At 39.1% G+C, this 12,924-nt stretch overlaps 1 protein-coding gene across 1 annotated transcript; it reads right to left on the bottom strand.

The window, feature by feature from the left end:
- Window positions 1-131: 131 nt before the first annotated feature.
- LOC145435203 (dnaJ homolog shv-like) lies at window positions 132-2,243 on the bottom strand. The gene has a single exon (XM_080312531.1). It carries the CDS (start codon window positions 2,166-2,168, stop codon window positions 1,098-1,100), a length of 1,071 nt encoding a protein of 356 aa, XP_080168657.1. The 5' UTR covers window positions 2,169-2,243; the 3' UTR covers window positions 132-1,097.
- Between the last annotated feature and the right edge of the window lie 10,681 nt (window positions 2,244-12,924).

The raw sequence follows: 12,924 nt of genomic DNA, 5'->3' as shown, positions 1-12,924 counted from the left end.
CAGAAAATATTCAGGTTTATTTCAATATGAATACACTATTCAATTGTATGTTGAAGTTCTGTACCTCATAGTAGCAGTTTTAACTGAATTTGAATAGCAAAATGATCAGAAAATAGGACTAAATTATCTCAGAGGGATTTAGAATATTACTAGAATTGAAAATTTCAACACCAAAATTGAATTCACAGATGCATCTCAGAAATCCAACGAAACAGCGATACAGTTTGATATTTCAAAAAAAGAAATAATTTAGGATATTCCAAAACTGAGGCTGAAGGTCTTTGCTATATTAGCCTATTTTGTTGGAAACAAAATATCCAAAATGACTGACACATATGACACAGCATTCATGCGAAATATACATGCTCATTGTGAAAGAATCCATTTTTTTCAACGAAACATGATATTTTATTACTTTCTGAAAAATAAATAACGATTTAGCGCCTCTACAGACAACACACCAGAAATTAAGGTATTCCTCACACAGTGAACCCCATAGGTTTGGGATCAGAGTTGTGCACATTCAAAGTCTAGAGAAATTTGTTTAGCGAAATATTCAACCTCAATAACTTTCTGCTAGTAGGAGAATATTTTGCCTTAAGTGATACCAAAATATGCATATAATATTCAAACATAATTTCTCAACTAGTGTCCAGATCGCAAAAAGTTATGGGAGCTTGTTGACAACAGAACATTCGAATGAAAATTCAATTCGGTATTGTAGCCTCAACCAAAATTAAATCCACCAAAATTTTTTCATTGAAAAATCAGAGCATTTGGTTCCAATTCATCCAATAGAAAGCCTGGCCTTAATAAATGAGTACATTTATTCACAGAGCAATATATGATGACAGAATTTAGCGCCAAAGGTACCGTAATAACTCTTGTATAAGACGCACCCGCACGCAGGACTAATATATATTTTGTCCACGTAATTTTGACACAAAAACACAAAATTTGCGGTCGACTGCAGGACACACCTTTCTATAAAATGAACATAACGAAAGTGCTTCTTATACTCGAGTAATTACAGCAGCCGTGGTTTACCATCACAAACTTCAGCTACAATACCAATACTTGGGCTTTAACGTAAAGAATTAATATCCTTGAAGTCCATTGTAAACTTTTTGAGTCGAGCTCATGTCGAGTAAGTCTTTCATGCCTTGCTTTTGCTCTTCCGTTAATTCACCTCTAGGAAAATCTACATCGAATGTAATATATAAATCACCGCGGATATTATTATTTTCGACCGAAGGAAGTCCTTTGCCCCGTTTTTTTATCTTAGCTCCGGGCCACGTTACTTCTTTCCGTTCGACCTTGATTTTTTTGTCGTCCAAGTGCTTCATTTCCATTTTAAATCCCAAAAGTGCGTCCGATAACGATATCGTGATGTTCGTGTATAAATCCAATCCTCTGTGCTCAAAAATTGGATGTTTGTTGATAATAATTTCGAAGACTAAATCACCAGGTTCGCCGTCGATGTCAGGTTCGCCCTCACCGTAAAAGGTATATTTCGTGTTCTCTTCCATGCCGACTTCAACCTCCATTTCCAAGACTCTTTCTTCGTTAACAAGCTTGACATTCGGACATTCGTCACATACGCGCTGCTGCATCATTTGAAAACTGCCGGGTCCTCGCTGTATCGTTTTCATTTCCATACGACAGTTACATTCTCTAGTGCCAGACGTAGGTTTCGCGGTCGGCTTGTATCTTACAATCTCAACAAATTCACCAATGTATATTTCTTCTAACGACACATGAAGTGGTAACACAATGGAGTCGCCTTTTGGGGTTTCACGTTCTCCACCTTGATTTCCACCGAAGTTGAACGAAAAGAAATCACCAAAAAAGCTGCTAAAAGCGTCGCTACCATCTCCACGGCCATTTAATTTATCTTTCAAGCCTTCTTCTCCGTATTTATCGTAAGTTTTCCTCAAATCTTCTTTTGATAAGACTTCATAAGCCTTCGCGAGCTCAGAAAACTTATCGTTAGCTTCAGGGTCATCTTTGTTCTTGTCTGGATGCATTTCCTTTGCTTTTTTACGGTACGCTGACTTGATTTGTTTCAGCGTGGCAGACTTTTCGACTCCGAGGATGTCGTAATATGATTTTCCGGATAAACAATCAGCCACGAGTAGCGCAACACACAGCAATATGGATAGATTCATTTTAATATTCCTATATACTACAATATGTTCGATACAAACTATCAAATGAAAGGCATATTGTGTAATTGAAACTTCACAATAAAATTGAAGTAACCTCTTAGTATATCAGTACTAAATCTGGGGATAATCTGAATAAAGTTGTAATTTTAATGATTCAAACCAAGTAGTGAGAGATAATTCTTTCAAATACTGAAATTATATGGTCCATTAATTTATTAACGAAAATTAAAGTTTTGATACTATTTTCCATCGTTGCAGCCTTGAAATATAGATTAGTAGTATCGCAGCATACAAAAAATGTAATGCAAGCACCCACGTTAGTGTAAATGATATCGCGATCAACACACAGCATTGTCAACAGGGTTGTAACCAAGTTGCAAGGTTCCGAGTCACAGGTCAATCTCACTTTTCTAGTCTTGACTCGAGTTCAAGTCGACTCATTTTCAATTCACCACTGATTCAAGTCCAAGTCAGTGTGTTGAGGGTCGAGTCCGAGTCATAATGTTGTGACTCGAGACCGACTTGAAGTCATTTTCATCGTGACTCAAGTCGGACTCGAGTCATTGGATGACAATCCTGAAAGTCACAAAAAACAATGAAATAGGCATGGTCGAAAAATACTAAATTATCGTTAATGTGATGTAGAACTGGCGTTATATTCTTTGTGGTAGCATAAAATCCACATATTTCAACTTTCCATTCCATTGATTCATGTTTCTGTTTGGAATCGGTGTCCTGTCCTCACACTATATTTTATTTTTTAATTATTTTTTATTGAATTACTTCAACTTGGACAATCATCGCTGCTCACCTGATATATCAGGCAAAAAGGCCAGCGATTCCAATCAGATTGTTTCATATTCATACAACGTCAGAGTCATACTTGAATACTCGACGTAAAACCTATAATAATGCTCGATTCAGAAACGAATCAATCAGCCAATATCATCACTTCGCTAACCACTTGACACCACTCATCAATATCAATCTAACAGGCAATTAGGTACAAAAAATTCTGACAAAACTGTTACTCGAGAATGTCATCATCGTTTATGTGAAAAGCCACGTCTAGTTCCGCTGCTGCAATTGTTGGGTCTCTGACGTCAGAACGTAACGCTCACATAAAACTAATATCAATGCAGGAGGATATTACGAGTTTTCCCTAACTTGATGGTGAATATACCATCGTTTAATACTGTTAAGAGATGTTTTGAGACATAATAACGACGAAAAACTTTAATTACCTGATAATTTTAAAAAGGTAAAGCTAAATATATCGTTACGCTTGGTAGCTTCGTCGCAAAGCCCGCCCACACGGGCCATTGAGGCTAATTTAGAATAATAATTATATATATATATATATATATTAAGAGCTTCTTGGAGGTACAGAACTTCAATATACAATTGAATAGCGTATAAAATGAGTCAACCAACATTTATCAAAATACACTAGCCAAGGCGGTGTTAGCAAAAAGAGTTCCTGTACTATCTAAAATAGTATAGTTACGGACTTCGGGGCCCACAACTTGAGCTCATGAAAAGTTACCTCACTGGACGCCAACAAATGGTTGCAATCTCAGACACCTTGTCCTCTCCTCACCCGGTGACCTGTGGTGTGCCCCAGGGCTCCGTACTTGGACCGGTCCTTTTCACCTTATATGTCAACGACATTTTTGAAACCTCCTCATTGAACACCACACTGTTCGCTGATGATACTCACCTCCTCTCTTCCGCATCTTCGACGGCAGAGCTGGATGCCCTGACTGGTGACCAAATGCCCAAAGTCCATGAGTGGACGGCCCAGAACAACCTTTGCATAAACGCCTCGAAATCGCAATTGCTGACAGTAAATTCAAAAAATAACCTAACCGTTAATATCGCTGGTCAGCCCGTTTCCAACACAGATAATGCCAAATATCTCGGAGTTTTACTGGACTCGAACATGTCCTGGAAGAGTCATATTCAGTCCCTAGAAACTAAATTATCACCGAAGTGCGGCCTGTTCTACAGCCTTGGGCGCTTCATGCCAGCATGGGTTCTTCTGATACTCTTCAAATCCTTAATCCAATCGAAGTTACATTATGGCATCCTCTGTTGGGGGGCTGCCAGTAAAACTGCACTCAAGCCACTGCAGAAACTATACAGCATAAAGTACTCCGAATCATAGCTAGGGCCCCAAAGGGTCCTGGCTGCCCATCCAATAAGTCGCTGCTGAAGAGATTCGGCGTCCTAAACATAGAAGATATGCGGAAACTAGAAATCGCCAAGTTTATGTATCAGTTTCACTGCGGTCGTTGCCCCGAATATTTCAATGACTTCTTTACCTCTGAATCAAAAGCGCACAAGTACAACACACGCGCGTCCACGTCGCGAAAATATCATATGATCGACCGAAAAGATCATCGCTCCATCAAATATGCCGGACCTGATGTGTGGAACAGTATCCCGCCGGCCATCCGACAGTCGACGAGCATGTCCACATTCAAGTCGAAATACAAGCAATTACTACTAAATAAATACAGTCCATCCTCAAGATTACCGGACCACGACTGACCTATCGATCTCGCTTCCCATGACATGCTGCCGCCCTATTTCTTGTCGCATTCTTTTTCTATACTATCTTCTTTACTTTCATTCAGTGTGCATGCCTCCTCTTTACATCGCCTAGGCCAGTGGTTCCCAACCGGGGAGGAATTCCCCCCTTGGGGGGAATTTTGCAATTTTTAGGGAGGAATTCCACTTTAGAATTGTAACGGATTTCCCAAATTGTTCATGTTCAAACTGTTACGTAGTCAAGTCAAGTCAGTTATATCAGAACGTATGCCCCGTATGGCTGCTTTTTGTTTGCTGAAAGTATCTTCAAATGTAATTTGAAATCTTTTTTTCACATACAAATCCCCCCCACCCCCATTTTTAACTAGTTCAGATGTGCTGCAGTTCGCACGACAATTTTGTAGGCCAGCGACGGCCTCTCAATAAAATATATCCTAAGCGAGTAAATGTCGTGCCGAATCTATCACAAGGCCTCTAGTGAAAGTATTTATCTTATATTTTCAAGTCAGCATTTTCAGACAGTGACTAAGTATTTCAACGTCATCGATTCAAGTCAAAGAGATCGCTAGCCTGGCTTTATTTTTAGTGAACAGCTACCCGATCGAAAAAAGACATGGTAAACTTGGTGCAATGCTGCCGAAACGTAATGGGTGTCCTAAATTTCAATGAGCTCCAGTAGGGAATCTGATCACGCGTATGTTATATATCAAGGCTGTAACCCAATCACGATGCTCCGAGTCACAAGTCAATCTCACTTCCATAGTTTTGACTCGAGTCAAGTCGAGTCATTTTAAATTCCTCATTGAGTCAAGTCCGATTCCAATTCACCGAGCAGACGGTAGAGTCCGAGTCATGGTATTATGACTCGAGTACGAGTCCAAGTCACACTCAAGTCAACACTGTTGGTGATATTGAATGATTTGGATTTATGATATACTAATTTTCATCACTTTGAGCAGTTTCTTGTCGCATTGTCAAGTACCAGGATCAATAGACGAAATTCCAACAGAGTGGTCACTCTACTGTTCTTCAAAATTACAATGAAATGTCGGTCTTGGCCGTTTTATAGTCTTGAGTCATATGGCTGAGTCGAAATCGAGTCAATACCCAGATTGTCTCGAGTCGAGTCGTTTCCGTATTTTGAGAAAATTACTCGAGTCAAGTCGAGTTATCAGAAAGTGGTGACACGAGTCAAACTCGAGTCTGGTCAACCCTGCTATTTATGAAAGTGCGGTACCACTATTGTTGGCCAAATGCATAAGCAAACTTTAGAAAAAAATCGCGAGAACAGTAAATTTATGAATACTGATTTTCATAGCACTTGTATTAGCGATTGGGGCACGGTGAGCTGAAAACACAAATGAAAGTGTGGGGGTCTGTTGAGTCAAGCCTTCCAGAATTTGTGTGATTGGGACCAAGACCATGGTTTTTGGAGGTGTGCAAAGTGTTATTACAGCACTGCTAGAGACAAACACTCGGTACCGCCCGTCTTATTCTCTCAGTCAACAGGTGTTTGCGCGGTAAAAATGACCTTTTCTATTCATCGGCAGATTTATCCTAAGGGGGGAATTTTGGCTTAAATTTCGGCCAAGGGAGGCACGAGATGAAAAAGGTTGGGAACCACTGGCCTAGGCCAAGGTGGGTGTCAGATTCCATAGACTACTCCTTGTCGCTTCGACATCTTCCTGTCTTTTCATTGTATCGCATTTTTGTGGTGTATTGAACTGATAAAATTGCTAATAAACCAATGATGATATTGAACAGTAGATTATATCGAATGTGAGAGAGATGAGTATTGTATATATATCATTGCGTAAAAGGTACTAGGTACCAGTGTTAGGATGACTCGAGTCATGAACTGACTCGAGTCTACAGTGTTAGGATGACTCGAGTCATGAACTGACTCGAGTCAGACTCGAGTCAAAATTTTCGTATGACTTGACTTGACTCGAGTCACTTTGGAAAAATGACTTGACTTGACTCGGAGCTTCAAAAATGTGCATTGACTCGTGACTCGGAGCAAAATTTACGAGTCAATTTCAAGTCATTAAGTAAGCGTGTCGAATAAATCACTGTATCTTGTGTATGTTCGGATTGTTCGAGATACGCCGGGGTAACTTGTGAGAACAACAAGTCATTTACTGCTGATTGTACGTTACAAAGTTTCTCTGTTGTTAGATCACAAATGAATTTCCCGCGAAATAGAAAATTAATCTAAATAGCAATGTGTCTCTGTTTCTTAGACGGCTCAATGCTTACGTTGGCTAGTGCTCACATTTACCAATCGTCTTGTATGATTTAATTAAATCGAACGAATATATTGTGTGCGTTTAGATTCTCACGGATGCGTAGATGGGTAGTGTAGGCTATTGTACCATATCAATTTGTTTCAACTTCTCGAAGCTCCATATTAGGTCCTATATTTTGGCTGATAAGAACTGACTGTAGTATGCAGCTGTACAGTCACTCACGTACTTTATTAGCAGTTCTACGTGTGCGTGAGGGATAGGCCTACACCGTCTTTTTGCATGTATATTTAACGAGATATTCTTCATTTGATTAAGATAAATGATTAATTAATCTGTCTTTCACACAGCTAGCAAAATGTAACGTAATGACTTTGAGTCATTACTCACACTTCGAAAATTCAATTTGACTTGATTTGTGACTTGACTCGTGACTTGACTTGACGTGACTTGAGTCAACTCCAAAAAATCAAAATCTGCAATGACTCGAGATGACTTGTGACTCGAAGGGAGTGACTTGATCCCAACACTGCTAGGTACATATCTTCAACTTTCACATATTGAGTGATGCTAGATTCAGAATCGAATCCCATATAGTCCGGCGCGGACTAAAAATTCTGAAAATCACATTTGCTACAAGACAAGTAATTTCCGCATTCAAATAATCGGCGTGATACAAGGCAACAGTGTGTTGCTGTTATAAGTAAAGTTGTGTTTATAGTAGGCTTACCATATTTCGGAAATGAAAAAAGAGGACACTTTTTCAGAAATTTCAGACTAGCAAAACTGGAGAATAATTCTCAAAAACAGGTAAATTTCAATTTCACCAGCTTCATGATCGGTTGACTAAAAAAAAAAAAAAAAAAAAAAAAAAGGTCATCACTTCCGCTCAGAGCTCAAAAACACGTTTTTCACTCCACATTGCTAGGTGGATGACTAAAAAAAAAAAAAAAAAAGGTCTTCTTTTCGCTCAGAGCTGAATTCACCACTTTTCCCTCCGAAATACCCGCCGGAGCTTCACTTCTGCGCTAATTTGCGGCATATCACTCGCAATTTCCTCTAAATCTGACCTAAATTTTCAAAAAAGAGGACAAAATCTCAAAAAAGAGGACAAAAGGGCGTCCTCCGAGGACACTTTCAAAAAAGTCAAAAAAGAGGACAAATCCTCTTAAAAGAGGACGTATGGTAAGCCTAGTTTATAGCAGTGGTTCCCAAACGGTGGTTTCAATGATTTTTGGTGGGGAATAGACGCATTTGTTCAAAATTATATACAGGAAAGTCTACATATTCACGGAAACAAATGCGCAATTACCGTTACCAGTTAACTGCTCCGGAATGTATGTATCGAAAAGTTTATTGCGTATTGTTCACAAACGCATCCAGCACGACCAGATGACGTGAAATACCGCTTTCGCGAAATTTTGAGTGTTACTGGTATCGGTTCACAATACATTTTATGTTGCAGTTACAGGCGATTGTCTTGCGTACTGGTGTGGTTGTGTGTCTTGTTTAGTCAAACCAGCAAATACCTGCTCTCTGATGACAACGGTGCTGGGTAGTGGGGAACAGGACCGTAACTGCCTCACCCCAAACCCCCCAATTGGGTGGGGTGAGCTCGAAGGGGCCCAAAATTTCTTCGTGAATTAACATAAATGTAAGTATTTTTTTTAAATTTATGCCACTTTAAAAAAAATCGCGTTGGATGCGCGATTTAATATTGCCGAATATTCGATTATTAGTCACCCTTCCCCCATGAAAATACGCAGAATTTATAGAAATGGAGACTTCGGCGTCGGCCATTACTGCACCACGACGCACCCAGGCTTATGAAGTTATAGGCCATGTAATTTGCAACTCCGAGAAGTGTGCCAGAACGATCAGCAGCGAGAAGACCTTGTCCGAGAAGGAATGCCCTTGTGGTGACCCAAAACTTCGATATATATACAATGTACATCTATGTTTAATTGGCTAAATGGCTGGCGCCGAATGTTCCTGTCCTGGCGATCTGAGCCTCACAGGACAAATGCCATCCCGCAGGGAGAAATTATTGGCCAGTAAATCAATACCAATTTGAAATCATGTGTGCCTTAAGTTTTGGCGATTTCCCTATCTTTTGACTTAGCAGATATAGGAGGACACGAAATAGCATAATGTAACGAAGTCAATATACCAACGGGTCCTCCCGAAGATGTTCAATTCTTATTTAGGGGTCCTACCTTTTCCAACACACCTCACTCTGCTCTACCGGTAAATCGGATTACGTGAGCAGAGGGGGGATGAAAAATTGATAGCAAAATATATGCAATTCCCGATCATATGGGCCGATTCAAACATGAAATCTATAAATTTTTCGCGCCTCGCCCGTTTAGTCGAAGTAAGGCGACGCGCTAAAGAGTGGACCCAATGTAGCTGATAAGCTGCAGGGATAAAAGGCGTATATAGGCTCAGCCGAGCTGAAGGGGGTTCTGGGTGCCCAAGACCAACGGTTTTTCTGGCGGGGCCAACAGTTTGCTGTTACGGTCCTGGTGGGGAATGAAGGCTCGGAATAAATCTGAAGTGGGGAATGAAGACAAAAAGGTTGGGAACCACTGGTTTATACAGGGATATCTATCCCTGGGTTTATAGGGACAAGTCATTGTAGTTTTGGAGCCTTATCATTTGTAGTCACAGGCGGCAGAACAGAGAACGAGGGTCCGTTTTAGAGGAAGATTCTATAGTATAGAGTCATACAAATATCATGGGATGGTCCCCATAACCGAGAGTTACATCTGCGATTCCATCATTGATATTTGAGACGGCGCTAGCCATAAGAAATATATCAATATTCCCAGTTTAGGAGACACAGATTATTGATTCTCTGAATCTCTACTACCGTGCTATGATGTCACGAAAATTGGCTGATATTTTTCCCTCTAATGCAGTGGTTCCCAACCTTTTTCCATCCGCGTACCACTTCGAGGTTTTATGCAGTGCTCGCGTACCACCTTCATAATTTACGCACGACGTAGGCGGTAAAAATGTTTTCACCATTTATGACGTCATAATCACGTTATTGACCTATGTGGGGTGTAGGGCGAATTTTACCTAAAAATTGGAGGATTTTGACCTAAAAGACTTAATTTTGACTTCATCTACGCTAATTAGATGTTTTCGCACAAAATGCTAAAATTGCACTACTTATATTCAATTTTGGTACAGACTGTCCTTCCTTACGAAGCAGTATGGCCTGAAAAAGCCTTTTTGAGTTAAATTTTGACTTAAAACTGACAAATTTTGACATGAAAAAACTTTCTTTTAACGATATCTGGCCCAGTAGTTACACCACGTATTATGGAGGAGTTACTTAAAATTATTTGTGGTACAACGAAAGATACTTTCTTACAATCTCGGGTAGAAATTGTCTGTCTTTACTAAGTAGCTTGCAAAGAATGGAGAAATAGCCTACCGTTTAACAGCAGTAGTTGTTGGTTGACAACACTCAAACTGTGCGTACACTGCTGGTGACCCACCATGTTGCTTGATTCTGACAATGTTGTCATACATCACAATTATTCATCATGCACTTCTTGATTAAATATCCATGCAATGCCCAAGCAGTCTTGCTTCAATTAGGATATTACGGTACGTTGAGAATAACACCATGTCAATTGTCAACCTATTTGTTTCGTTTGACAATTTATGATCCACGATGAGCAGACAATGGACCGCCTACAACGGTAGGCCTATAAAGTAGGCTTCAAGCTTTAAAATATCAAATCTACGATACAAACGAAATGAAGGGGTCAAAAATCTTTTTGACTTTGTAAACAATTTTGACAATTTTTTGACTTAAAGCTCAATTTTGTAAAAAAAAATAACCCTACTAATACCTAATTCTATTAAACTAGGCATTATCAGCCCGGGTTGATGAGATGCATGGAATTGTTTTTTCACCACTAGTCAAAAAACTTCCAAAAATTCAAAGTCAAACCCACCTGAACTAATAACTTCGAAAAAAAAAACAGAATCTACTCGCGTACCACCTGGAAGACCTTCGCGTACCACTAGTGGTACGCGTACCACAGGTTGGGAACCACTGCTCTAATGGCTGATACCGATATTTCTGTCAAACTGTGACACCGGCTTGGATATTTTCAGCTGTATTCATGACCAGACTTACAAAGGACAACCATAAAAAATACACGACAATGGCCGAAGAGAAGTGCGTGCGTTACGCACAAAACCGCATTGGTACAGAGCTGGACAACTAAAAAATTTTCTGCTTTTATTACAAGTAGATTAGAATCATAGCTACTCAGTTTTTCCCAAATTAGATCATAGAATTAGAATTACTGAATATGCGAAAACTCGGAAATTGAATTCAATTCCGAAGTAGTACGAAATACTCGACAATTATGAATTTCACTTCATACCAAATCGGGAGTTATTTTTTCAGTTTCCTAAATAAAATTAGAATTAGAATGATTTCCACACAGTTTTCTCCGAATTAGACTAGAATTCCTGAATTTGCCAAAAATTGAATGGAATTTCGAACTAGTAAAAAACACTTGACAAAGATGAATTTAAGTTTATACTAAATCAGATTTTTTTTAATCGTTTCCGAGTACAAGTAGAATGATAGCTACACAGATTTTCCAAATTAGATTAGAATTATTGAATTCGCAAAAACTCAAAAATTGATTTGAACCCTAAATTTGAAAGAAATCCAAAAATCAAGTTCACTTCATATACCAAACCAGAGTTCGTTTCAGCTTTCCCAGATAAAATTGGAATTAGAATGACTGAATTCGCAAAAACTAGGAAATGAAATTGAATTGAATCCTGAATCACAAAGAAATACAATATATATAAAGTTCAGTTCCTATCGAATAAGAGTTCATATTCATGAGCACGAGAATAGCAAATTTCTGTACAGCGAGCTTGGATCGTTGCGCTCCAGTAGGATTTTCAGGAAAATCAGGAATTAAAATTAAAGCAAAGAAACATTTCACAAATTAGATTAAAATTAGATTATTGACATTTCGCTCTAATTAGACTAGAACTACCCAAGTTGTTCATCTCTGTGTCATAGGCCTGCCCCACACAGTGGCAGAATTTTTTTTTTATTCCAGCAATATTTTTATTGTGATCATTTTAAATATATTAGTATTTCAATGAATCTCTGAGGGTTGTACTCATGTACAAGTAGAAGTAGCAATTTCCAAGTGCGCAAAATGCAGGGTTGTAATGACTCGAGTCTAGAGCTGGGCGCAATGATTGGAGTACTCGAATCTGAATCGAGTAATTATTTCAATGATTCGAGTCGAGTAGCAAACGACGATTTTTTCGAGTACTGAAATTATACATTCCTCGCTACTGAAAGTTTATTTCACGAGAATTGTGGTTCAGATACTATTTTCGACTGTATGGAAGTCTTGAAACATTGATTGACCGTATCACATTATACGAACCATGTAGTACAAATGCTACGGCCGTAACTGAAATAAGATTTCCGAAGTCATGATCCCCCCACAACATTGTCACACAGTGCAATGAAATCGAAACGGTCGAAGAAATGCCAAAATACCTTTAATGTGATGGATAACAGGCACTATATATTCTTTGTGGTCGCAAAAAAAGCGTACATATTTGACTTTCACAGATTATATTTTGTTGTGACGTCAGAATGAGTGATACTCAAATACTCGACTCGAAGCATAATACCTGATTCAGAATCGAATACCCAGGTACTCGATTTTGCCCAGCCCTACTCGAGTCGCAATTTGTCGTCAACTCCACTTGACTCGGGTAATTTTCTTAAACACGGAAAATGACTTGAATTGAGTCAGTTGAGTCAATATAAACAGAGTTGTGAAAAGTGGCTGAACAGGACTTAAACTCGTATACGAGTCTCGAAAGTGTGTCTCGGACTTGACTTGGTGGTAATTGAAAATAACTCGACTTGACTCGAGTCAAAA

Source organism: Botryllus schlosseri, chromosome 3, assembly GCF_051294905.1.
Source record: "Botryllus schlosseri isolate E-star chromosome 3, Bs_hap1, whole genome shotgun sequence".
In the NCBI taxonomy this organism is placed as follows: domain Eukaryota; kingdom Metazoa; phylum Chordata; class Ascidiacea; order Stolidobranchia; family Styelidae; genus Botryllus; species Botryllus schlosseri.
This window is presented reverse-complemented; position numbering and strand designations above follow the sequence as displayed.